Source organism: Nipponia nippon, unplaced genomic scaffold (genome assembly GCF_047370975.1).
Source record: "Nipponia nippon isolate SJK-2023a ecotype South Korea unplaced genomic scaffold, ASM4737097v1 scaffold_4, whole genome shotgun sequence".
NCBI lineage: Eukaryota > Metazoa > Chordata > Aves > Pelecaniformes > Threskiornithidae > Nipponia > Nipponia nippon.
This window is the reverse complement of record NW_028262358.1, coordinates 126,010,686-126,036,983: the sequence shown is the minus strand read 5'-3', so window position 1 is coordinate 126,036,983 and position 26,298 is coordinate 126,010,686. Positions and strand designations below refer to the sequence as shown.

Below are 26,298 nucleotides of genomic sequence, written 5' to 3'. Positions count from 1 at the left end.
TCACAACTTTGAAAGGCTGCAGGTTATGCAAGTCCTTAGTTTTAAATTAGAATTTTCAATGCCTTCTCTGTACAACTGCTATTCCTGCCGTTTCCACCGACATGCCTATTAACCACCGCCGGCTAAAACAGTACCTTTGAATTTGGTGTGTTGAAGCGTACGACAGCGACATCTCCTTTGATATCACAGCTCACGTGGGTTCTAGCTGGAAGCAAACAGAAATGTGTTATCAGCTTATGCTCAGCGGATTTTAAGAAAGAAAATGAACTCACATAGAAAAGCTTTACACTTACTCTGAAGGGCAGTGGAGGTGGAGATGTTACGGCAAGCATAACCTAAAGAAAAGACGTTGCAGATGTTAAAGGAATTCTCAGTAGTCTCAGCTTAACTTGCCTTTATTAATGCATCCTCCCACCTCCCCTCATCTGCCGAGTACAGCATTTCGGAAAATCCCGAGTACAAGCCCGTTCCTTCCCTTACGGCTTGACCTGTGCCACCACCAGAGTTCAGCAGACTCCACACTATTGAAGTGACCTTCACAGCACAGATCCACGCCGCAGCTTCCAACACCAGCAATGCCAAACTGAGGGCAAAAAAAAATCAAAGCCTTCTTCCCAAAGAGCTGATGAGAGATGAAGCGGGTGGCACACAGGGGTGTTTTGCCTTTAGTATGCAGAGTTCAACGCTTCTTCACACACTAAACCAGGGACCTTGCTGCACTTCGGAGAGCTTCAAGCCCGCAAATTAACTTCTCTGCAAATCAAACACAACTGCCCTAGAATATTTCTCCAAAAACACGCTCTTGTGCCAGGGAATGGTGCCACCCCAAGTATGACTTCACAGATCTCAGGGTGTACATTGGGGGAGCCACAAAAAGAGCACACAAAATACCTGTTCTCGCCTCCACCTATCAACAAAACACTTGATCCATCTCTATTAATTACCTATGGAAGCACCTAGACAAACCTGTCGTGTTTCAAAGCACTCATAAAACTCAGACCACGGTAGGAACAAGTTCTGTCCACAAGTGAAACGCCACTTTTCTGACTCATAAATCCCAGATCTCCTGTTTCTGCTGAGAAATTGTATTTGGCCTGATGATCTCTTTACACCAAGGAATCTCAGTTCTATTCAAGCGACCTTGATCTTGACAGAAAGGATCCTCTGACACAGATCCAGGCTGAATCCCTGCCAAAGCTGCTTTAAGTCTGAAATCTCGTAAAAGCGTTACTCCTTAAGCACCATACGCACATCTATCGACTGGAACACAGCCATTTAGCTAGGGGAGTGTTACTGCTCAACGCTGGTGAAGTGTTCAGGAACGAAACATTCCCATTCCCAGCAGAAAAAAGGCAGAAAATCCAGTACAGGGAGAACAAACCCAAAACCTCAGCTTGCACCTCCCCATCAGGTGCTTCCCCCTCCCCGCAGCCCCGTGACAGGGGCTCCGGGCTGGAGCTCCGCTGCACTTTGTCCCTCTTTCCACTCTGTCCCCGGAGCTGGCAGCAGGGACTGACCTTTGCGCTCCATTCCCCGAGCCCAGGATGCAGGGGGCGACGCGGTGGGGATGGAAATTCAGCGTCAGATGGGTCTGTGTGTGTGCGTGTGCGTGTCATGTGCCCACAACACCATTTTATAAACAAAGAGCGAATTGGTTTCCCCTCCAAAGCTACTTTAAAGTATTTTTGGACTCGGACAATAGCCAGATTGTGATTGGTGTAGCCAACATTAATTTCCCTAAACTTTTTGTGAGCTGAAGTCAGGTACTCCTGAAACTAAACACCAACGGTCATTTCCCACAAAACTGAGCGTGCTCTGACAACAATTTCTCTGCTGACAGATGCTCCTCAGCAGGATACGATGCACTTTTAATGGCAGTATTGTAACTTGATAAAAACCACACAGCCCCACTACTTTAAAAAGAAGGCAAGGACTGAACTGTCTTACTGGATTCGTTCACTTCAGTCCTGTATTGCTGCACACGGCCAGGCACAGCAGGAAGGAGAGTTAGACCCAACAAACCTCAGCTGCAAGGCAAGTGACAATGTTTTCCTTCCACAGCCTCAGTCAGGTGTTGGCCAAGGCTGGGATGCGGGAAGGTACGCAGCACATCCCCCTCCGACGCTTACTGAGCAAAGCACTGACCATAGAGTAAAAAACTACACCACGTGCAAAACACACAATCTCAATTAAAAATAAAAAGTGAAGGGATTAATTAACTTTTTTCTCTTTCTACGGTCTAACATGCTTTCCTCTTTCATATCAGTTCCCAAACAGACCGCTTCCATGAAAACATTAAACCTTGAATTCCACTTTGCCTTTCAGTTCTAGCAAAACAAGATACGAAGTAGGGAAAAAAAGATATCAAGGGCACAACTGAACAAAACTCATTACGTTTTAATATAAACTCTTTCGGGAAAGATACTGTCATTAGAGTAACAGCTGCTTAACAGTTGAGTGAGGTTTCTTTTGCCTGACAGTATTTTATTTTGGAGCCCAGAACACTTGTGGAAAACGCGTCTAGAACTAAAAGCACATGTACTTGGTCACAGTCACAGCACATCTGCTTTAGGCGTTGATTCATTCAGCAGCCCAATGGTAACTTGCCAAGATCGGAGCCAGAAAAATCCTCCTTCAACATGCTGAAGGAAGCAGCAGCAGGCCAGATGCACGCTTCTGCCATTTCACTATCATTCACTCTAGAATTAAAAGCCTTGAATATCGATTCCGTTTTCACTACTTCGCTCACTCCAATTAAAAGACCGTCTAGAGACGAGGACACCAACGCTTCAGACAGTTGTTCTCAGGACTTCACTGAGAACTTGGATGCAGCAGAGAACGGAGAACACCCCTTTCACACGGTCTAGCTGGGACCTGTTTCCTCCCGCTTTCTCTTTTCTCTGTTATTCCCTTGGCTGCTTCCCCTGTCCAGCCTTCCCACCCTTCCACTCACCCGGACGCGGCATGCCACTTGAACTGGGAACAGCATCCATGGATAGTGCAGGAGAAAAGCCTTCTTGCAGTCCTGGACCAAGCCAAGCACCAGCAGAGTGAAACAGCTGAAGCTCAGGACGACAACCGCCCACGCTTTCAGCTGATGGCACAGAACGCCGAACTGTGAGCCGGGAAACTTTCGACAAACTGAGCTTTCCTATCCCCTCTGGGATAGCACACAGCATGTGGCTCAGCAGGTACAGCCAGCTCTCGAGCTCACCCTGCCTTCTGTATGCTTTCTGGCCTGCCCTGGCGAGGTCTGCATCCAGTTTAACAAATGCTTTGTTAGGGCAGAACAACGCTATTAATTATGGTGAGCGACAGCGTCCTCACAGCAGCCCCAGGACTGTTTGTGATAAAGAATACTGCCAGTTATAACGAGAAGCCCAACCAGCCACAGCCTGAGCACTCGCTGGAGTTACCACGGTTCTGCTCGTTATCGATCGCAGCACCCTGCTCCTGGAGCAACCGGCTCACATACAAACTCGCTCCAACACTGCACATAAGATGGGTATTAGGTTTAAACGAAATGCTGCTAGATTTCAGCTCAACGTCAATACCAGACCCTGAGGCCCTTCAAAGTGCAGAAATCAGAACCGGTTTCCAATGCCTCTGAGCCTTGTCCTTCGGCCTTCTGAGGGGCACCTGGTGACTCCTTGCTTTGGCTGCTTTGTGAGGACGCACCGTGACCCAGCTCACCGCCGGTGCTGCAAACAAGCAGGAGCACGCCAAGGCCCTGCCCGGGTCAGCAGATCGCGAGGGAGCATTAGTCAACGGCTGAAGACGCTCGCATACCAAAATAAAGACAGATCGTGGGCACCTGGAGATGCAACCACGGCCAGGGGCATTCTCCCCACCCACCCCAGCCCACAGATGCACCCGCGTGCCTGGAGGACAGCCCTAGGATCCGGACAGCCAAGGACATGGGGACATCCCCCCCAGGCGTGCGCACACGGGCACTGGGGACACACAGACGTGTAAGGACATGGGGACATCCCCCCCAGGCGTGCACACACGGACATCGGGGACACACAGACGTGTAAGGACATGGGGACATCCCCCCCAGGCGTGCACACACGGGCACTGGGGACACACAGACGTGTAAGGACATGGGGACATCCCCCCCAGGCGTGCACACACGGACATCGGGGACACACAGACGTGTAAGGACATGGGGACATCCCCCCCAGGCGTGCACACATGGGCACTGGGGACACACAGACGTGTAAGGACATGGGGACATCCCCCCCCAGGCGTGCACACATGGGCATCGGGGACACACAGATGTGTAAGGACAAGGGGACACCTTCTCCCTGTGGATCAGCTCACATGCCGAGGACAATCCTGCCTGGAGGGTCCCCCCACCCCACGCAGGGACCCCCCAGAGCCACACATGGATTCCCAAAACGTGCCCAAAGGACACAGGGACCGTGGCCGGGCACACGAAGGGCAGCCTGCCTCGGGGACCGGTGTGGGAGCATCTCCCTCGTGGGGGCACACCCACGCACCCCACGGCCCCCCAGGACACGGAGAGACAGACCCCTGCTCTGGGGAAACCCTGAAGTGGGGGGAATTAGGGGAATGCCAGGGATCCCCCTGCGCGATCCACAGGCCGTGGGGACAACACCCTCTCACAGGACAGGGACACGCAGGGACAGCCCCACGGCGGCAGCCCCCAGCTCCCCTGGGGACAGGCACACGGGGAACGCCCCCCGCCCCGTTCCTCACGGACCTTTCCCCGGTAATGCCCCGTTCCTCGCAGCGTCCACTCTGAGACCCGCGGCCGCGCACACCGCGATCCCCTCCGTGACCACCCTGCCCTCCACCCTCACGCGTGGGCTCACCACCCGCTGCCCCTCACAGCCTCACCGCAGTGCCCCCCTCCCGCGTTCCCCCCTCAGCGACACCCCCTCGCCTCCCCTCACGCCCGGGACACGCTCACGCGTGGATCCCCCACCCAACCCACAGAGACCGCACCCATCCCCCCACCCCCCCGCCGCCGCCACCGCCGCGCCTGCTCCCCAGCCCCCCGGCGCGGAAGGTAGCAACCGCGGGCCCGGAGGCTCCGGCTCACCCGCGGGCGGTGGGCGGCGGGACGGGCTGTACTTGGCGGCGGCCGTGAAGCGCCCCAGGCTGCCGATAGCGCGCACCGCGGCCGCCATCTTTGCTGCGCGGGAGGTCGAATGAGGGAGAGGCCGCCCGGGGGGCTTGGCCACGCCATCCCCCCTCCACCCCGCCCCGCCCGGGGCTGCCCGCGGCGCTGCCTGTCCGCTCCGCCGCAGCCGTCTCCCGCCTCCCTCCCTCTTCTCCGCTCACCGAGAAGGCGCGGATGTTTCTGAGCCACACCGAGCGGGCGCGGCGGGTGGGGGGAGCGGGAGGGCGCGGGCAGGGGTTGCGGGGCAGGAGGCGTCCCTCAGGCGGGTGTTGGGGCAGCCCGGCGGGCGGGGCGGGCGCGGGGGCCTTGGTGAGTGGCGGCGCGGCGGCGGCGGCGGCGGTGGCAGTGGCCGTGCGGGGCGGTGCTGGGCGGAGGTGCGGGGGCGGTGGGGGGTCGCTGAGGGCGAGGTGGGTGGCGGGGGGGTCGGGCGGTCGGTCCTGGATGGGGGAGGGTGAGGGGGGGGTGGCGGTGGTGGCGAGTTGTGGCCGTGAGCTGTGGTATACGTGAGGGGCGGGTGCGTTGCTTACTTTCGGGGGGGGGTCTGGTGGGGTGTGCGGCCCTGCGAGTGCGTACCTGAGGGGGGGTTTGCCCGTGCGTGGCGTGTGTGGGCGCGTAGCGGCTGTGGGCTGTGCGTGGGGTGAGCGGGGGTGTCTGGGGGGTGAGAGAAGCGGGTGTGTGGTACGTCAGGGTGTATTCGAAAGGTGTTGTGGTGCGTACAAGTGTCAGGGGCGTTGTGTGTGGAGAGGGGAAGGGGAGCAGGGGCTGTCGTGGGAGCGGGGCAGGTGCTGCAGGCTCTGGAAGGAGCTTTGGCCAGGTTGGGCCGTGCGTAGGGCTGTCTCGTTGGGGTGCTCGGGGAGCATCCGACTTGTGAAAAATGTGGGGACAGTGCGTGTTGCGGGGGGGCAAGGCCAGTTAGGTCGGTGGTACGTCGGGAGGAGAGCGGCTGTGTAGCGTGCGAGGCGTGGGTCTGGCTTGGGTGCCCGTTTTGTCAGTTGGGCAGGGAAAATTTGGAGAAAAGTTTCAGCCAGGTGCAGGGAGGGAGCTCGGCAGAGGTGGAGGAAGAGCACTGTTGCAAGAGGCGATACAGAGGAGGATGCTGGGGACGAGGTCTGTTTTCTGGACCTTTGCTGACGTGAGGAGCCCAGGTTTGGTTTGTGGGATGCGAGCATAGCTGGAGCGGGCCGGGAAAGGAGGAATGCTGCGTGGCGTGTCGTGGGTGCGGAGCTGTAGGGCGTGAGGTGTAAACGTGGAAGGGGGTGGCTGGCAGCCGACGCTGCGTTTTGGGAAGCTGTAGAGAGCTGCGATGCCTGAGCGGGCTGCGCTTGGGACTGCAAGTGTTTCTCTAACCCTCTAGGGAAAATGTGTGTATTCGGGAGAGAGCGTGCTGTTAGCTTGAACGCCAAAAGTGTGACAGGGTAAGGCGAACGTTGCTGTGAAGCAGCCAAAGAGCTGGAGCTGCGGGGACCGTTTTTTGCCCTGGGCAGTAAAAACTGCAGATGGGGATTTGTTTGTAGGGAAACCCTCTTTTGGAATGATCTTTGAGAAAGCTGCAGAAGAAGTTTTTGGGGTAGCGGTTGCCATCTTGTTCTGCTTCCCGTGGGGATATGCAGCAGAAGTTACTGAGGTTAGCATCAACAGTTAAAACGAGGGGCAGCGGCATGAAATTGTGCCAGGGAGAGTGCATCGGGAGAGTCACGCTGGCAGCGAGACTGGCTGGGCGCTGGGACAATTTTCCAGTGGGGAGGCGGTGGAATGGTTATTAGGAGGGGAATCGAAAACCGCACTGGCTGCTGTTAGTACAGTGCTGGGTCACTGGGGAGGTGAGTATTTATTTACAGGAACATTTGCAGGCCACAGTCATAAGCCAGATGCCTCATGTGTTAGATGCTGCTCAGAAAGTGTAATAGGAAGTAATTCTCTGTGCTGCTGCCCTTGGAGCGTCTTCTGTTTCTTTGCTTTTTTGGTTCTGTGTGAAGCTGGCAGGTCGCTTACCTTGAAATTGTTCTGAATAGACTAGAGTGGACTAATACCTGTCTTTCTCCACCTCTCTAGATATCAAAATGAGTTCCATGCTGACCCATGCCATCAGAAACCTCTCTGCTTCCTCAGCATGGGCTACCAGGCTCTGTAAGTACCTTTACATTTATTAAAGCCTTGAATTGGTAGGTCATAAAGTTCTGGTTTAAGTGTTGGGTTTGGAATGGATGCTTGTATCTGAATCTCTGTTCCGTTGTCATCTTGAAAAAGATGATGATTTTTTTCTTTTTAAAATAACTAATTCCATTGTTGCCATGTTTGTCCTTTCCCACATCAAATGTGGTAGGAATCTCGTGTTAACGGGTGATATGAAGTGTGTTGTTTTTACGAACAGGGTAAACTAAAAAAATCTCTCTCAGATATTCAGGTGCAGTTGTCTTACTATGACATTATCTTATTTTTTTAACAGTTCTTACAGAAACTAGAAATGTGTTTAACATTTCGGGTTTGACAGACCCTATTTTTTCGTTTCTTGTGTTTCAGTTGCTCGATCGCTCAGCTGCTCTTCGCAGTTACAAGCTGCAGGTAAAGTGAAAACACCAGGAATCTCAGCGGGTCTGTGCTATTGAAGGCTATTTTTGAAGCCGCCTCCCTTTTCCAGAGTCTCCTTTGACATAAATCTCGGAATGCAGTGCAGACAGCTGTAGTTGGAGTGCCCCTCAAAAGCTGCAGACGAGTAAAACTACAGGCGAACCACTGTTTGCAGCAGTCTCCTCTCAACCTCTGCTTGCCTCTCGCTCCCAGCAGCTATGCCCACTCCAGAGCTCACGCTCCGTCGTCACCTGATAGATTGCTATTTCTAGAATCTGAATGGAGAGGCTGAGCTGTCCGGGCATAACCAGGTCGCTTGCCCAGAGGGGAGGGAATTGTCCCTGACAAGGAGAAGCCTGTGGAATTAGCTCTGAAGTCCAGCAAGACCAGTAAGAGGCTCAGGTCTCGGTGGAGCCACTGAGCTCGCACAGTGACGTGGGTTTTTAGCTGTGGCCCTCAGTGAGCGGTCGGGGTGATCCGGCACTCTGGGATTTGTTGGGGGGGGGGGGGTTGCTCAGGTGACTAATGCTTTGAGCCGCCTGGATTTTGGAAACCGGCCGGGGCAGCAGCTCCCCCTCGTCTCCTTGGCTTTGCCCAGAGTGCCTTATGTAACCCAAGAAAGTGCTGGAGTTTCACACTGGTGCTCGCATTTGAGCACAGTATTTAGTTGGACTTAATCTGCTTTTACATGTCTTTGTCCTTTTCCTGCTTGTGAGAGGAGCTGCCCCGTGCTGCTGTATGTGCTCGTTAAGGTTTGCAGGGCTGACTGCATTAGGAAATTCTCATTCAACTCTTTCTTAATCGTCACTCCAGAAGAGCTCTGACAGAGCCTGTTGAACGATGCTGTATCATGACATGCTTTGTCTTGAACCCGAGATGCTCGGGCACCTTACGGAGGAGTAGCAAGTTACCCACAGCAACTATATGCACCCTTCTTGCTACTGCTTTCCTATAGGAGTGGAAGTTAGTTGGCTTCTTGAACCGTGTTTCGATTTACCTTGAATTATCTCGCACATACGTAGGCAGTTGCTGTGGAAGGTGGGTTGCTGTTTGCAGTCCTTGCCGCTCCCCACGTGAGAGACCGTATGAGATCTTACTCAGGCTTTGAATTTGCTCTGCCTCATTCATGTTTAAGCCATGCAGCAGTTTTAGAGGTGGCTCTTCCTCCAGCATTCTTGTCAGTGGTAACGGAGACTGGGAATTATGTGCCTTTATTCTCAGCTGTGCCATTGCCTCTGGAGCTATAGATGAATCTCTCTGCTGATGGGGAACGTAATGAGTTGTTAAATTGTTTTTCACAGATCACATAATTAAGCAGACAGAGACAAGATTACAGCTCAGGTGTCCTACCTACTCTGCTTTTGACTTAGGCACCAAAAGACAGCAATTTCCCTAGTTTTCTAGTAGTTTTAACAGAATCTTACTTTAAGCTTGCTGGTATTCTTGTTAACATCACTTCTCTCTTAGCAGTCCAGCCTAAGAGTAAGAAGACCTTAACCAAAAGTGGTGTGAAGAATATCGTTGTGGTAGAGGGCGTCCGTATTCCATTTTTGCAGTCTGGCACCTCGTAAGTATGAAATAACAAGAAAATAGACGCTGACTTGGTTAATAGTAGAATCCTTCTGTGAAAAAAGTTGGCTTGCTTGTTTGTTTCACTGTAGCTATTCTAACGTCTAAAAGTATGGAAATGGCACTGAGTTAGACTGCTACAGTTATTCCAGCGTACCTAATGAAAAAACATGGTTTGAAGGAGATCGCCCGCGTATATGAATTCTGAGAAGGAGGAGGATTTATGCTGCATGTCTAGAGGAAGCTGCTGGTGAATCGACAGCAGATAAAGTGAAGAATTTCACAAAACTAGCAGGGCAGGTGCAGAGAATCTGCTGTAGACTCTTCTTGCTAGCGCCAAATTCACAGCTGAATTAGGACCAGACCTCGCTTGTAGGATGGGTAGGGGATTTCTTTATTCTGTTACTGATGCTTTTCAGGGTTTTTAGTACAGCGATTGTGTGATGACCTATACACAGATGGTCTTCACAACCTGGGGTATGAAATACTTGATTATAAATGCAGTGGAGCATTTCTGGGATGTCACCAGTTCTCTCCTGGTGGTGAAGTAGACATCTGTATCGGTTTCTGACACTCCTAAGTTTCTGCCTCTCTTCTTTACGTTCTAGGTACACGGATCTTATGCCACATGACCTAGCGAGAGCAGCGTTGCAGTAAGTAAATTCAATATTAGAAGGGTCCAGAAAACTCTTGCTGAACTGCTGGGGTCCTAGTGTTGGTACGGTGCCTTCAACAGATTTGGAAGCCAAGGCTCTAGCTTTGTCTCTGAATGATACGATCCAGGTGCTTCGTTTTATGGTCCACCACCGCTTTAGTAGGTGGCTTACGCAGTAGAGTTTACAATAGGCCTGTGTTAAAGTGTGTTTTTACGCAGAGATTGCGTTGTTGTCCTGTTGGACAAATTTTAGTTAATTGGAATTCTGACTGTAGTTTTCTAAATACAGAGATCATAGCTACTGTTGAGGTGTGCTTACAGTTAATGGGAAAAACAATCTGGACAATGCAGAGAAAACCAAGTGGCAACACAAATGACAAGCTAATTCTGTCATCTTGCCTGTGGCTTCCATTCTGCTGTGATTTGGCAAAAGCCATAGCTCATTAGCATGGGGGTTTTTTTTGTTGAGAAGCAGGGCAAAGTGCTGTTGAAAAGAAAGAAGGCATTACCGGGGGGAGAGGAGATTTCAGGGCCCAAGGAAAGATCCTGGGGTTGGGTGCGGTCATGCCAAATCTGAATGGCATGTTTAGCCAAGGCAGGCTAATTTGGTTGGCAGGCAGTCGTTAGTCGTGCCTGAGGGCTGCGTCCTGGACATTGAGGGGGTTTAGTGTGCTGCAGAAAAGAAGTTATTGATTGAGGTGCCTTTAGTTTCATTTTTATTTGTTGCTTTGTAGTTCATGAAACTACATTTGAATTCCTTAAATCGCTGCGTGCAGTGGGATTTGCTGTGGCGGTGCGTTTGTCGAGATGTTCTGGCAAATCGTGCAATATGTTTTCTAATGGACCGTGAAAACGCACTGCTTATTTTCTGTGTGTCTTTATTGAAGTTTTACATGTTCCTACACCGAAGGTGGTTGGCTTTGTTATCTCTTAAGGCCCTTTTCCTTTAATTTTGATGTCAGAATACTCCAAATTGGGGAAGATATTAACAACCGTTTCGGGGGTGGGGGTGGAGAACAGTTGCTTTCATGAAACTATGTAACCATTTATAGCGGTATTATCGCCATGATTATTTGCAGTCCGTAGTCAATTACACTTTTCATTAAGTGCATATACACATAAAATTTCTTCTGAACTAGGGGCAGAAGATGTGGCTCCCTTGTTGGCTTGCTCTCCAGCCAAGCTGCTGGAAAGAGGACGTTTGAGGACTGTGACAAGGTTATTGCTTACATGGTGCAAATTCTGGTTATTTTGATCTTCTCCTTAGGGGGTTGCTGAACCGGACCAGTGTCCCAAGGGATGTTGTTGATTACATCGTTTATGGCACAGTTATCCAGGAGGTGAAAACGAGTAATGTTGCCAGAGAGGTGGGTTACGTGCAGCATTTCTCCCGTGAGTCTGATTTCTGCAACTAGTATGAAGATGACAAACACTTGCAAAAAGAAAATTCCCAGTATTAGGGTTCATTGAAACGTGATTTGAGAGTACGAACTAGCTGTGCAGTATTGCCTGTCAAATAACTGTATGGGACTCTGCCTCCTGTTGAAATCTGCCGTAGATCGAGCGCATTTTAATGCTGCGAAGCCTCTGCTTGATTCTTCCCTGAAAGGGAAGCTTTTTTGTTAACGATTGCCGATCACTCAGCTCTAACTGCCAGTTGGACTCAAATGCTGGCTTGTCCCAAGTACTTGAGAGGACCAGAGCACGCTGTGATGGTGGATTGCTTTACCGTGGTATTTATTTATTTTAGTTGGCTGATCAGATGCAGCTTTAGAATGATGTGAAATGGAGTAGCGTAGCTGCCCTTTTTTCTGGCAGTCAGAAAACACAACCCGCATGTCATACACAGAAAGAAGCTGGTCCACTGGAGTAATGTTACAGAGGCGGCACGTGATTTTCTATAACCTGGTGCCTCTGCTGTTGTTCTGTGCAACTGGGCAAAACCATGACGTAACCTGGGCTGGAAAGGCTTAGCAGGTTGTGAGGCTCTCCGGTTCCATCGGCAGTTTTAGCCTTGTATATGCAAATACTTGCTTTGGTCACCTGCCAGTCAGATAAGGCTGCGGTGTAATTTTAACTGGGGAACAACTGTTGAACTTCAAACTAGTTGGCCACGTCTCAACTAGGGAAGGTCTCGCTGGGAGTGGTTCTCCCAGTGATGGGAGGCCGTGCTCTCAGCTGGGTCAAATGAGACGCTGCGTTTTGGACCGCAGGGGAGATTTTCTGTTCTGTTTAAAGCAAGCCACTGCGCCTTGTACCGAGGGGTCTAAGTAATTCCTTTCACGTGCTGCCTTTGCAAATAAGGTGAAGGAAAGATGTCAAGTAGTTGGAAGCTCTTTTGAAATTGTGAGGCGTGTGATTAGTTTGCCCCTTTATTAAAGAGGCGCTGGTGATTATCCGCGTAATGCGATGGAGAGCCCTGGCAGTTGCCGTCTCCTCCTCTTCCCAGAGTCCGGGGAGGGGAAGAGCTGCTGCAGTAACTGGCTGAATGAAAACTCGATGTACTTGTTTTCAGCTCCGTCTGCAAAGGTGTGTTGCTGGGCAGAAGGTAGCTCTGACCCTGTGCAGCAAAAGGTGTAGGTTTTAACAGTCATTCTTTGTTGCTCATAGGCTGCCTTGGGAGCGGGTTTCTCTGACAAAACTCCAGCCCATACAGTCACCATGGCTTGCATTTCTTCGAACCAGGCTATGACCACAGGTATGTTGGCTGGAAGAACAAGCTGTGGGTTTGAGAAGGAGCTTAGCAACTCCTCTACATCCCTCGTCTGACTTGCAGTGCTTAGTGAATATAAGTAAGCATCTGAAGAAGTTCTGGAATGGAAGGAAAGTTTTCGAACCAACAAAATATAATGTGAATAGAGTGTCTGTGGCAGACCTGCCAGCAGCTGGACACCCTTTGCATGCAGCGATAGTCTCTGCTCAGTGTCCACGTTAGCTTGGGAGGTAAAGACTGCATCGTGATAAGGAAGCTGCTACCTTTCGGGCTGCTTTAATCTTTGGCTTAGCCTAAACAGAGCAAAAGAATTGAGACTCTGTTACTGTCCTGAATCACTGGGGATATTCTTCTCCCAACTGCTGTGTGTGACAAAGAGAAGTGGAAGCAAAGTTACAAAACTGGTATGATTCAGCAAACGTCCGTTCAACCTGCTCAGTCTCTGTTAAGCGTCTGTTGTACAACTCGGCCAAAGCCAGAGGCTGGAGAAGGACATAAAATGTAGTAGTATCCAAGGCACTAATGGGGAAAGTTTCGTTTCTCCCCACCGCTCTCATGGGAAACTCTGTCTCGTTCTGCAGGCGTGGGTATGATTGCAGCTGGACAGTGCGATGTCGTCGTAGCAGGGGGTGTGGAGTTAATGTCAGACGTTCCCATTCGTCACAGTAGGAAGATGAGGAAGACTATGCTCACCCTTAACCGAGCCAAGACCTTGGGCCAAAAGCTCTCCCTGATTTCCAAAATTCGCCCTGACTACTTTGCTCCCGAGGTAATTTTTTTTTCAGGCATAAACTGTTGTATTAGGAGGTGTAAACCAAGTTGGCTTAGGTAATTTTTTTAGCCTCAATGGAGAGGATTTGAAAAGGGTAAGGTTGTGGCTCGCCTTTATCAGACCTTTGTCCTGTGCTTTAGGTTAAAGCTGCAGTTGCTTAATGCGTCTCTCGGCATTCGTGACTCCCTGCTTTGTCTTCTTACATGTTGGTCTTCGGTAAACCTAACTTATTTCAAAACCTCCCTCTCCTTCTGCAACTCCTAGACAAACTGTGCTGGGGACTACAAAAGTAGAAGCTTTTTCCTGTAAATATAAGGATCCTAGAGGGTCAGAAGAATTTTTGTTTCCTAGATAACAGAAGTAACATGCTTAACATCAGAGAGGAATATCCTCAGTACATTACTATAGCTGTTGTTTGATTAATGCACCTTAAATATGCCTTACGATTACTGCTCCCGGCCACATCCTGCCAGGTGCTGAATGTGTTCAGCTCCCGTGTTTGAGAATTGGCGGTCTGCTGGTTAATGTCGGGAGTCTGCTGCAGGGGGGCCGCTCTTCTCTGTCTTGGAGGTCATGAGAGAGGTGAGTGGTGGAGATGGGAAGGAAAAGCACTTCCCTCCTTACCACCACCAAGCTCTTCACGAGAAAACCGTGTGCGTCTGTGCCGCTGCTGGCCGCCTTCAGTGCCGCGAAGCACAGTGTACGTACAGCGGAGATGAGATCCAAAGTCCAAATCAGATGTGAAAATTGCAGACTTAAGTGCATGCAGGGGTTTCCTGTCTGCTGCTGGAAGAGTAAAAGCTAAGCTGAACTCACTTGCTGTCTCTGGCTTTGCTTGAGGAGGTATCTGAGAAGGAGTTTTAAGGTGCCAGGATGTGTTGTTTCACCTTGACCCAAAAAGTCCGGTCACCCTTCATGGAAGAGTCCTTGTCAAACGGACAAGGCAGCTGCTCTTTGTCTGCATGCACCAATCCAACGTGGTTCTTGAACCCCTGGAGTAAGCAGCAGTCGGGATCTCATTTTTATCCATTTTTTTCTAAAATCTTTGAAAATGATGGCTCCTCTAATACATTTGACCAAGTCGCTGCTGGTATGGGTACTGTGTGTTAATTGCGTAGCTCTAATATTAACTACTCTACGTAATAAATGGAAGGGCCTCACTGGCTGACTGTGCAGGGCTTAGCCAACTTCCGAACTTTACAAAACTGCCCCGGGACAGGGGTTTATGTGTGCTGCCTTTATTTTTCTGTTTGGTAGCTCCCAGCTGTGGCAGAGTTCTCCACCAGCGAGACTATGGGGCACTCTGCCGATCGTTTGGCTGCCGCCTTTGCCATTTCCCGCTTGGAGCAAGACGAGTATGCCCTCCGTTCACACACGCTAGCCAAGAAAGCCCAGGACGGAGGCTTGCTGCTTGATGTGGTACCCTTCAAAGTGCCAGGTAAAAGAGCACATTTCATTGCTAGCGCGTGCTAGTTTAATAAAGAAATATTTTATTTAGAAAAGCAGGGGAAGTACTGGGGTCGGATTCATAATGTTCTGTGCATCTGATATGGATTTTAACTCTCTTGACATGCTGTCTGTTTCTCCCTGGAAAACTACTGACATAGGAGCATGTTTCTAAACACGCACATCTAAATTTTGTCATACCCACCTCGTATCCGTGCTAATGTGATGACAGAGCAAGGAAAATCAGAACGGTTCGACCAAGAATCCCCCTGCTCTTTCAGTCAGCAAGAGAACCCATTTTTATACCCCAGGCTATTTACAACAAATAGAAAGCCTAATAAAATTCCAGCCTGATAAATCAGGTGCTGGACAGGAAGAGCTGGAATGTGATCCGCTTGGCGGACTCCAGTTCACGAGGCCTCACAGTTATTGCTCAGATATGAAACAGCGTGCGGAGAAACTTTAAGCCGTCCTTTGTGTGGCCCGATTTCCACCCTCACCCTCCGTCAGCCAGTGGGCACGCTTTGGTGTAGCTGTTAATTTGGGGCGCTTTACTCTGTAGTTAGTTTCCTAGAGAGACCTTACTTTTATAGATCCACGGTTACGTATAGTCTTTATAGTAAAATTGGTACTTTTTGTTAACTGGCTTATTTAAGGAGTCAGTATAGTTGAAGATAAACATATTTGGTTCTTCCCAGTGCTCTTACTTCCTCAAAAGTTGGCACATAAGCTGTACTGATTTAGGCTCAGTTGTCCAATTCAGGCTTTATAATCTGAATTCAACTTCTTTTATCAACTAGGTTTTCCATGTGGTGGTTATTTCTGACAGTAAATAGACTGCAGCGCTTTGTTTTTGCAGTCTTCAGAAAGTAATGTAGCTTCTATTTTTAAGTGCTATTTTTCAGCAGTGTTAAATATCCTGATGCCATGAATGGATTTTTCCCTTTTTTCCTCCTCCTGCTTGTCAGAAAAAGCACAGTTTCCTGATTTTTTTTTTTTTCCTCTGGACTCCTGATGTGCAAATTCATATATGTTGCTGACTTTTAGTTTAAATATGCTTTTTTCCTCACCAGGCAAAGATACAGTTACCAAAGATAACGGGGTCCGTCCTTCCTCAATGGAGCAGATGGGCAAGCTGAAGCCGGCTTTCGTCAAGCCGTACGGAACTGTCACAGCTGCCAACTCCTCCTTCCTGGTAATCCCTGTTCCCATCACTCTGTGAGCCAGAGGGGAAAACTCTCCGGTTTACCCTCCGCCTCCCGTAGGCACGTAGATCAAGCTGGTATAACCTGTGGGATTGTCTCCTTTGTCATATCAGCTGCTTTCAGATATTTCGAGGGTAACTTTGAACTCTATTATAATCTGGTGAACTTGGGTACTGGATTGCTTCATTTTAAAATCAGTAGCTGAACCCCTGAAGTTTTGCTCTGTCTTACGGGTTTGCTTTTCTGTAGCTGCCTCATGAGGGTTGATCATTCGAAGGCACGTGTAGAAATTCTGTCCCAGGATGGGACTGATCACATTGTAGGTCTAGAAGTTAGTAGTTTTAGTCTAAGCTTGTCACTTTAAGGCTTGCCCTGTAATCCACAGAGGGGAGGGAGTGATTTCTCTAGCACATCTACGATGAGGTCTCTTCTGCATATGCTCCTTTTTCTCTCTTGAGCGCTTTTAAAGGAAGCTTTTTTAGATGCTGAAGTCTAAGGTAGTTGTGTAAATGAGGTGAGGTGTATCTGCCCGAGACTCGGGAGAAGGTGGTTGCCGCGGAGTCTCCCGCAGAGGGCTGGAGGTGGCTGTCTCGTTCCTGCACGCAGCCCCGACAGATTCTCGTGTTTAAAAGGCTGTTTCACAGTTCGCGATGAGCGCTTCAAAGGAAGCAAGTAACTACTGCAGAGGCTTTTTCAGCAGCAATGCTATTTACTCCTTAGCCTTCTTGGGGACTTACAAAAGCCCGGTAATGCCACAGCCCTGGTGTTAGGAACGGCCAAAACACCCTCGGTGTGCTCTGTGCCGCAGGTCTGTAGGCCAGCTTAGGCTCTTGCCCCAGAAATGGGTGGTTGTGTGCCAAAGCCATGATGTTCGTTCTGGCAATCTGGTGAGCCTGTGGCTTGTGTCATCCCGGAATTACATTCTGGTTTGGGGATGGAGCTGAGGGGAAGGGCGAGTGTTTGGGGTAACCAAAGGGACTGGCAGGGCAGTTGGGCACCTCTGTCTTGTTTCAAACCAGGAGGAGTTGTGGGTCTGGGCTGTAAGGAAGTGCTTCAGCAGTGTGTGCACTAACGTCGCGGGGAGATCATCCATCCATCAGCTCCGTCGTGCAGACTTTTCTTTGGCCCATACCGTAGGGGCATGTCCTGGATGTCCTTGGTCGACAGCCGCTGAACATGAGCCAGCAGTGTGCCCAGGTGGCCAAGAGGGCCAGTGGCATCCTGGCTTGTGTCAGAAACAGTGTGGCCAGCAGGAGCAGGGCAGGGATCGTCCCCCTGTGCTGGGCACTGGGGAGGCCGCCCCTCGAATGCTGTGCTCAGCGCTGGGCCCCTCACCCCAAGGCGGCCATGGAGGGGCTGGAGCGTGGCCAGAGCAGGGCAGCGAGGCTGGGGCAGGGGCTGGAGCCCAAGGCTGGGGAGGAGCGGCTGGGGGAGCTGGGGGTGCTCAGCCTGGAGAAGAGGAGGCTGAGGGGAGCCCTCATCGCTCTCTGCAACGGCCTGAAAGGAGGCTGGAGCCGGGGGGGTCGGTCTCTTCTCCCCAGGAACAAGCGCTGGGACGAGAGGGAACGGCCTCAAGCTGCGCCAGGGCAGGGTTAGGTTGGATATTAGGGAAAACTCCTTCCCCCAAAGGGCTGTCAGGCCCTGGCCCAGGCTGCCCAGGGCAGTGGTGGAGTCCCCATCCCTGGGGGTATTTAAAAGCCGGGGAGACGTGGTGCTGAGGGACATGGTTTAGTGGTGGCCTTGGCAGTGCTGGGTTAACGGTTGGACTCGATGATCTTAAGGGTCTTTTCCAACCTAAACAATTCCATGATTCTGTGGAAGCTCTGGTTCTGTTCGGGTCCTCTCTTGCCAGCTGCTCTGCAGGGGGGCTGTCAGGCTTGTTTTGTGCGCAGGGTGTGCTCGCTCTTCAGGTGCTGACCTGACCGTGTTTGTCTGCCTGTTTCAGACCGATGGTGCTTCGGCAATTCTGCTCATGTCTGAGGAGAAGGCTCTGGCAATGGGATACAAACCGAAGGCCTACCTGAGGTAAGAAGGGACTGCTCTATGTGGCCTCTGAAGTCTGCTCACGCTTCCTCCTTCTCCTCTTTCTGTTACTAATAGAGTTTCTTCTGTGCAGGGATTTTGTGTATGTGTCCCAGGATCCGAAGGACCAGCTGCTACTGGGGTAGGTGGCGATGACCAAGAGCATCCCCTGACAGTCCGTACTAGCACAACAGCCTTGGCTTGCCGTGACACGTTTGTTTTTTGGGAAGCATCTCATGAGATATGACATCTCTTCAGGCCTTCTCGCAAAGGTGCGAGAGCCGGCCTGTGAGGTGTGACTCAGCAGAGGGAGGTGGCTAACGTGGGAGAGCAGCTGTGGCAGAAATCCTCACCCTCGTTTGCCGGGGGGCATCTCAGCGTGTTGGTACTAGCAGTAGTTACCTGGGGTTGTGCTTCAGTTGGAGTGGGACAGGCGGAGAGCTGTGCCACACACCCTAGAGAGAAGGAATGTAACATGGGTCGCTGTGGAAAAAGGGGACGATGATGTGAAGAAACATATTCACGCAAGACTTCTGTTTCTTAACTCTTCTTCAGTCCAACATACGCTACTCCCAAAGTGCTAGAAAAGGCTGGCCTAACCATGGCTGATATCGATGTGTTTGAATTCCACGAGGCTTTTGCTGTAAGTACTCTGAACGCTGAGGATGCCTCTCGCTGTAAAATGCCATTCTGTAGACATCTGTTTTCGCGTTGGGGAAAGCTCTTGCTAAGACCTTCGCTAAATGTAGATAGGCGTAATTCTACATTTATCTCTAAATGTAAGTACTGTATATATTTTAAATAGACAACGTTTTTACATTGACACAATCCATGCTCAGAGTGGCTTCTGTTGCTTGAAGTCACTAAAGGAATACAGATTCTTCTAAAATAATAGGTTAAAAAAAGAAAATCTTACTTTCCCAACACCCTTGTATGAAAGAAACCAGTTCTGCACATCATCGACTAATCGGGCTGGGGCTGTGCGTTGCCATGGTGAGGTGGCCTGGTAATTGGCCAGCGTCTTTTCCTGGCTAAGGGTGAGCTAGCGTTGATTAACAGGGCTGATCCTGTAAAACGCTGCTTTTCAGTTGGCTGTATTACTTTTGAGGCTGCAGCCAGTCCCACGATATCTCCTGTTTGCTGGCGCTGTCCGTAGGCTTTCCTCGAAGTCTGCCGTTATCCTTGCTAACGTTGCCCTCCCCTCCATTCAGGGGCAGATCCTGGCTAACCTGAAAGCTATGGATTCGGACTGGTTTGCGCAAAACTACATGGGCAGAAAGTCAAAGGTAAGACACAGTCAGGGCGCTTTTATCTTTGGTTTAGTTTAACTTCAGGGCGGATCGAATTCCACGTTGCGGCGGGGCGTGCTAGTGCTGCAGAGCGGGGCTTTCCTGATGTTCTGCGAGGAGAAGCGACGTTTCTTGAACTCTGGGTTAGCAAATCCCAACACGAGCGGTTTCTTTGGGAGCGATGGCGTTCCCCTTGTCAGCAGGAGGTGGGGATCTAGAGCCACGGTAGTGATTGTTGGAGAGGAGGGAAATAAAAACCGTGGGAGGGGCTCAGTCCTCCCGCACACCTTCTGTCAGCGCGGGGCGAACCTGCCTGGCTGCAGGGCAAGCAGTAAAGCCTTGTGCTGTCATCAGGCGCATGTACGTGCCAGAGAACACTTTACAGCGGTCCAGGCTGGCCACGTAGGTTTGGTGGTGTCATGGTAAGGCCGGTCTCCTTCCAGACAGGTGATTGTGTCTTGCAGGTTGGAGCCCCTCCTCTGGAGAAGTTCAATAACTGGGGTGGCTCCCTCTCGCTGGGACATCCTTTCGGTGCCACTGGCTGCCGTCTCGTGATTACTGCTGCCCACAGGTTGAAGAAGGAGGGAGGACAGTATGGCCTGGTCGCTGCCTGTGCTGCAGGAGGGCAGGTAATGATGCTGTTTGGCTGGCACCGTATCCTCTGGAGAGGGGCAGTAATTGCACTTCTGCTCCTGGTGGTACTGTGAAATCCCCTCCAGTTACACCGGGCGTGGGGGCACCTCTGAAGTCCCGTGGCACTGGGTGTTCATAGAATTGTTAAGGCTGGAAAAGACCCTTAAGATCATCGCATCCAGCCGGTAACCCAGCACTGCCAAGGCCACCACTGAACCATGTCCCTCAGCACCACATCTCCCCGGCTTTTAAATCCCCCCAGGCATGGGGACTCAGCCCCTGCCCCGGGCAGCCTGGGCCAGGGCCTGACAGCCCTTTGGGGGAAGGAGTTTTCCCTAATATCCAACCTAACCCTGCCCTGGCGCAGCTTGAGGCCGTTCCCTCTCGTCCCATCGCTTGTTCCTGGGGAGAAGAGACCGACCCCCCCGGCTCCAGCCTCCTTTCAGGCAGTTGCAGAGAGCGATGAGGGCTCCCCTCAGCCTCCTCTTCTCCAGGCTGAGCCCCCCCAGCTCCCCCAGCCGCTCCTCCCCAGCCTTGTGCTCCAGCCCCTGCCCCAGCCTCGCTGCCCTGCTCTGGCCACGCTCCAGCCCCTCCATGGCCGCCTTGGGGTGGGGGCCCAGCGCTGAGCACACAGCGCCCTCCGGCTTGGCTGGCTGCCTCCTTGTCGCAGCTCAGTTCAGCGAGCTCCCTCCGTCTCGTCTGCTTTAGAGGCTCTTGGGCCCATCTCAGAATCGTCCCTGGGCAATGGCGACCGCAGCCCCTCGCTGCCCGTAGGGTACAACAGGGAAGGAGAGATTTCTGCCGTGTTCCGAGAGTTTCGTTTCCTTTCGGTGACCGTTCTTTCTCTCTCCTTGCAGGGGCACGCGATGATAGTGGAGCTTTACCCTCAGTAGCGGGACGAGGGGCTGCCGAGCGGGTGTTCGTACGGCCTGTGCCTGGCAATGCCATTTCAATGCACGAATAAAAACATGCATACGGTCCTTCTCAGAGAGGATTTTTGGTGGCCTTTGTAAATACCTTCTAGCTACTCAGCTGGTAATTTTCAACTAATGAACACGCTCTAGGAAATATTCCACTTCCAGGAGAATAAAAGTTAATGTGGCGCTCGGCCTCTCCAGGGCCCTTGTAACCCGATGTCTGCTGTAACTCTTCGGTAAGCAGGATTTCTCCCCCCGGCGAAGAAGAATGATTCCAGAGCTGCGTCCAGAGAATTACGTTTGGCGATAAGGAGAACGTAAAGCACTGGAGGTCGGAGGGCTGAGGTGTGAGTTAACGTGTCCTCGCAGGGAGTAACAACCGTTTTCAGAGACGGGTTCAAACCGAGGCGGCTGACCTGGTTTGGGAGGAGGAGGTTTGCTGCCCTGTGTCCAAACAGCACTGGAATAGCAAATTGCTTCCGACAAATGAGTGTCATTGATGTGAGCCACAATAAATCAGGAAAAAAAAAAAAATAGTCTGGCTTTTTTCTTTCCCTCCCCTCGCCTGAGGTGTGTTGGGGACGGTTTCTGTGGTGCTTGTCGTGGGGCTGTGCGCTCGGGTGGCACCGGGCCTCTGCTTTCTGAAATGGGGGGCGGCGGCTCGGAAATCTGCCCAGAACCCGCCTGGAGCTCCAGAGCCCCGGCGAGTCACCAAAATACGTGCTTTGGGTAACTCCTGCTTCTCTGGCGCCTTGGTTACACGCTTTCAGTGTCTGGCACTTTGAAAATTCAGAAATAGGGGCAGCGTAACGCTTACGCGGAATCAAGATGAACTTGGGGTGTGCAGGCTTGGGGTCCCCCCCAAGGTTTTGGGAAGATGAGGCAGTTGTCCTTGCCCTTTCGGTTAACGTTCTGGATTACGTTCTTCGCTCGCCTCGGGTTTTGTTAGGCTGAGGATGGCTGGTGGTGCTTGCCAGGGACTAGAGATTCTCCTAAAACAACCTGCCAAAACCTTCGAGTCCTTGGTGCGAACGACGCGGCCTCTGCCCGCCAGCAGCTGCTGTACGGCCCCGCGACGGGGAGGCGCGCCCGAGAGAAGGGCCCGGCGCGACGGCGGGTGGCTCTGGTTTATTCCCGGTTGGAAATCTCGTTCCCCGCTGCTGCTCTGCGGGGATGGGACCCGCGGGTGCACGGGGGAGCCGCCGGGGAGAGGGGGCCCCTTCGGTTTTGTGTGCGAGCCCCCCTGGCATCTCCCGCTCGAACACAGGGAGCGTGCTCGGCGTCCCGCTTCCCCGCGGAGGGAAGTCCCGGAGAGCTCAGCGAACTTCCAAGTGGCATCGCCGCCGTTCCCGTTGCTCCCCCGTGCGCGAGAGCCCGTTCCCACGGCCGTGTCAGCGTGGTGACTCTGCGTGACCCTGCCGTGCAGGATGTGTCGAGTTAAACGGTTTTTAAAGGTAACGTAGCGCTGCGTGACAAAAACGCGTAGCTGCCCGCCCTGTGGACGAGGCAAAGCCGGCCCGTCCTGCCTGCGCGGGCACGGACCTTTCTGCAGCGGTGGATGGACGGGGCGCCGTGAGCACCCCGCTGCCAGCCCGGGGGGCTGGTGTGGCTGTGCTGGGGGGAAAAGCTGTGGATGGGGCTTGCTGCAGGGAGCTGAAGCGTGCACGCTGCTGGCCGCTGGCCTCTTTGGGGCTGGGAAGGTGCCGTTTGTGCTCTTGCCGGGAGGTGAGCTGATAACGGTGTGAAATATTTCCACGGCTCGGGTGCTGGTGTCCTGGGGCAGCCCTGGGACCGTTCTGGCCTGCCTGTTCCACGGGGGATCGTTTTCACTGTTATTTGGGGGATTTAATCCCCCTGCGGGGTCTCGGGGGGCCGAGCAGCGCCGTGGGCTGCTGCAGGCGGTGGCTGGGTCCCTGCACGCTCGGCGGGGCAGGGCTGCGGCCCTTCGGGATGTGACTCATCCTTGAGGCTCATCCCGCTCCTCCCGCCTGCTCTGCCAGTGCCTCTCCTGCCTTCCCACCGCCCGTCGGGACCCTCGCCGCCACCCTCCTCATCGTAGACGAAGCTGCTTCGGTGCATCCCATCCCGGTCTCTGCGGGGAAGGTGCTGGGGCAAAGGGGGTGGGCTGGCTGGAGCGAACCGGGAGGGGAGATGGAGGAGCCTTTGCAGAGCTCCTTCACCGGCTCTCGGTACGGACGGAGCCCGGCTCTGCTCTCCTCTGGCCCAGCCTGGGTCTGACCCCTGGCTCCGCGCGAGGGCCAGGAGTCCCCTGGCAGCCTGGCGGTGCTGCCTGCCAGGGGAAGCCGGGCTGTCGGGGCGTGCACGGCGCTGTGCCCGCAGAGGCAAGGCCGGGGCAAAGGTTTCTTTCGCTCTCCTGGTGTTCGGCACCGACCGGGGGCAGAGGGCGGTGAGGAGGAGGGGGTCAGGCCAGGGAAGGGGTCCTGGCTGGGCTGGGGGAGCCGTGCGGTGTCCCCTCCCCAGGCTCATGGAGGCGGTGGGCACGGGCGAGCCGGGGCTGACCTCATCTCCTGGGTGCGGCGGGCTCTGCACGCCTGCGTGGCGGGACGGGCAGCGGGGCCTCGCTTGGCTTGGCGCCCCGGTGAGCAGCCTCCTTCTGCTGGGGGGGCCGGGGGCACAGACCAGGTGGCATCGGGAAGGATGGCCACCCCCACCCATGTCCCCCCGCGGGGAGGCAGCGGCGGGCAGGGAGCACGGGATGGGGTGCGTTGTCGTGGTGGGGGGGTTATTTGGGTGGCAGGACATGGGGGGCTGGTCCGGGGGCAAGCTGCAGGACCCCCGCCTGACACAGCCCCGTTTGCAGGGAGTCTGAGCTGCCCCCGCGCCCTGCCCGCTGCCCTGCATGGATGCCGGGGCGCAGGACGGGGCTGAGGCGCCGCCGGAGGGACGCCCGACGGCTGAGGTGAGCGTGGGCAGGGGCTCGGGAGCTGGAGACGCCCCACAAGTAACTGGGGCTGGGCCCCGGGGGCTGGGGGACCCCCACGGTGGAGGAAGGGGACGTGGGTGCAGCCACCAGCATCAATGCGGGGATGGGACCGAGGGTCGCGTTCGGGGTGGGTAGGGGCGACTGCGGCGTGAAGGAACCAGCCTGACGCTATGGCTTCCATGGGGCTGGAGGGACAGGCTGGGGGACGAGGGGACATCCCAGCTCACCCCTCTCCTCCCGGCGCAGGTGTTGGAGGGGGCCCGGCGGGAGCAGCGCCTGGCGGGGCAGTGGACGGTGGCGGAGGTGGGCGCCTGGCTGGCTGCGCGGAGCGGGGCCGGGGAGCTGGCGGAGCTGGCGCAGGAGCACGCCGTCTCGGGCCGGGCCCTGCTGCGGCTGACGGAGGGGACCCTGCAGCGCATGGGGGTGGCCCCGCGGAGCCAACGCCGGGAGCTGCTGCAGGAGCTGCTGCAGCTGCGGCTGCAGCAGGAGCTTGAGGAGCTGCTGAGCATCGTTGGAGGTGAGCATCTCCCATGCTGTGGCCGTGGGTTGAGGGTGGGCACTGGCTGTGACGATGCCAAAGGCTGGTCCCCCTGGGTGGTCACCGTCCCCTCTCTCCCCAGAGTGAAGACGATGTCCCTGCGGATGTCCCTGCGGATGTCCCGGAGCCCGCAGACGGAGAGCTGACACCACGGGAGGACAAAGCTGGAACTGAGCACCCGAGGCAGGAGCGGTGCTGGAGGGAGCCCCGAGGTCACCGTGTCCCCCCAGCGAAGCCCGGACCTGGCAGGCGAGGCGGGGAGGAGTGGTCTCCGGGCCCCCGGCGGCACAGGTTGAGCGTGGCTGCCCCTCGCCCCACGGCCGGCTGCCATGGGGTCCCACTGCCTCTGGCAAGCTGGGGGGAGCCTGCCTGGCCCCGCAGCCCCCCAGCATCCTGCTGCGACCCGGGGGCAGCCCAGCCCCAGGAGTCACCCTCCAGTGACAAGGCCCGGCAGTGTCCATCTCTCTGTCCGTCCATGGGGCAGAGGAGCTGGGGCAGGGGGACAAGTTCCTGAATTGCTGCGCTGGGGAAATCCGTCGCCTCGGTGCCTGGAGCTGGCAGGAGGAGCAAAGCACAGCGCAGAGCCGGCCGCCCTCAATAAATACCTTCCCGGTGATGGCAGAGGGGTCCCTGCTCCCACATTTCAATCAGGGCTGAAAGCCCAAGCCCACCATGCCCCCGTCCGGCAGCCCAAGAGAGGGAGGCCACAGCGTCCTTTCCCCTGGTATTTTCCCAGGGGAAACTTTTGCAGTGGTGGGAAGGCACCCAAAATGAGAGGTAGCTTTTTGGGAGCAGCCTTGCACCGCAGCCTGGCACCCCGGATCGTGGGTGCCAGCACCATCTGCACCTGCTTCCCGTGCTGGAAACCACGGCAGGAGCTGAGGCCGGCAGCCCCACTGAGCAGAGGGTCAGGACAGCCGCCGCCGTTTCCCCATCCCCACGGCCAAGGAACCTCTTGGGGAAGGAAATTAGGTTGGCGTGACAGCACTTGGGCTTGGCAAAGCCACCCTGGCTGCTTTGGCTCACCTTATTATCCCCCGAGTGCTTATAAATTGATCGTCTGGTGATTTGCTGGGGTGGCTCTGGCTGTGGAAGCTGTGCTGGGGGGTCTGTGAGTTCCCAGTTCCCATCTTCTTCCCAGTTCTGCCGAGAAGGACTTGGGGGTGCTGGGGGATGGAAAGCTGGCCACAAGCCGGCAATGTGCGCCGGCGGCCCAGAAAGCCAAGCGTCTCCTGGGCTGCATCCCCCGCAGCGTGGGCAGCGGGGCGAGGGAGGGGATTCTGCCCCTCTGCCCCGCTCTGGGGAGACCCCCCTGGAGCCCTGCCTCCAGCTCGGGGGTCCTCAGCACGGGAAGGACATGGAGCTGTTGGAGCGGGGCCAGAGGAGGCCACCAAAATGGTCAGAGGCTGGAGCAGCTCTGCTGGGGAGAAAGGCTGAGAGAGCTGGGGGGGTTCAGCCTGGAGAGGAGGAGGCTGCGGGCAGAGCTGATTGCGGCCTCTCCGTGCTTAACGGGGGCCTACAAGAAAGGTGGGGACAGGCTTTTTAGCGGGGCCTGCGGCGACAGGACAAGGGGGAATGGTTTTAAACGGAAAGAGGGGAGATTCAGACTGGACAGAAGGAAGAAATTGTTTGTGCTGAGGGCGGTGAGGCACTGGCCCAGGTTGCCCAGAGCGGTGGGAGATGGCCCATCCCTGGACACGTTCAAGGCCAGGTTGGACGGGGCTCTGAGCACCCTGGTCTGGGTGAAGATGTCCCTGCCCATGGCAGGGGTGGGACTGGGTGGCCTTTGGAGGTCCCTGCCCACCCAAACCCTTCTGTGACTCCATGATTCAGGGGTAAGAGGAGCAGGTCGGGGAGGTTTCCAGCCAAGAGCCCCAG

The 26,298-nt window shown here is 54.1% G+C and overlaps 3 protein-coding genes across 8 annotated transcripts in view; 2 read left to right on the top strand and 1 right to left on the bottom strand.

Annotated features, from left to right (window-relative positions):
• Positions 1–5,191, bottom strand: part of HADHA (hydroxyacyl-CoA dehydrogenase trifunctional multienzyme complex subunit alpha) — a 28,170-nt gene extending 22,979 nt beyond the window's left edge. The window contains exons 1-3 of the mRNA XM_087775117.1: positions 5,069–5,191; positions 294–335; positions 135–205 (exon numbers count right to left, since the gene is read on the bottom strand). Of these exons, the coding sequence (XP_087631243.1) occupies positions 135–205; positions 294–335; positions 5,069–5,156 (201 nt within the window). The 5' untranslated portion in view covers positions 5,157–5,191. The remainder of the gene's footprint in view (positions 1–134; positions 206–293; positions 336–5,068) is intronic.
• Positions 5,192–5,464: 273 nt separating this feature from the next.
• HADHB (hydroxyacyl-CoA dehydrogenase trifunctional multienzyme complex subunit beta) lies at positions 5,465–21,008 on the top strand. 4 transcript variants are annotated; one of them, XM_087775683.1, is made up of 16 exons: positions 5,465–5,523; positions 7,202–7,276; positions 7,670–7,711; positions 9,188–9,284; positions 9,895–9,939; positions 11,209–11,308; positions 12,552–12,639; positions 13,236–13,423; positions 14,684–14,864; positions 15,946–16,067; positions 18,023–18,102; positions 18,194–18,241; positions 18,655–18,742; positions 19,311–19,385; positions 19,853–20,017; positions 20,879–21,008. In XM_087775683.1, exons 2-16 carry the CDS (start codon positions 7,210–7,212, stop codon positions 20,912–20,914), a joined length of 1,422 nt encoding a protein of 473 aa, XP_087631809.1. In that variant the 5' UTR covers positions 5,465–5,523; positions 7,202–7,209; the 3' UTR covers positions 20,915–21,008. The 4 variants fall into 4 exon arrangements, with proteins under 4 accessions (XP_087631809.1, XP_087631807.1, XP_087631808.1 ...); XM_087775681.1 differs by having other exon boundaries at positions 9,185–9,284; XM_087775682.1 differs by lacking the exon at positions 5,465–5,523 and adding an exon at positions 6,948–6,969 and having other exon boundaries at positions 9,185–9,284.
• A 1,948-nt stretch (positions 21,009–22,956) lies between these two features.
• Positions 22,957–25,041, top strand: LOC148053545 (uncharacterized). 3 transcript variants are annotated; one of them, XM_087776700.1, is made up of 4 exons: positions 22,957–23,041; positions 23,760–23,858; positions 24,129–24,399; positions 24,503–25,041. In XM_087776700.1, exons 2-4 carry the CDS (start codon positions 23,799–23,801, stop codon positions 24,505–24,507), a joined length of 336 nt encoding a protein of 111 aa, XP_087632826.1. In that variant the 5' UTR covers positions 22,957–23,041; positions 23,760–23,798; the 3' UTR covers positions 24,508–25,041. The 3 variants fall into 3 exon arrangements, with proteins under 3 accessions (XP_087632826.1, XP_087632827.1, XP_087632825.1); XM_087776701.1 differs by lacking the exon at positions 22,957–23,041 and adding an exon at positions 23,331–23,345; XM_087776699.1 differs by lacking the exon at positions 22,957–23,041 and adding an exon at positions 23,390–23,537.
• The last annotated feature ends 1,257 nt before the right edge of the window (positions 25,042–26,298 follow it).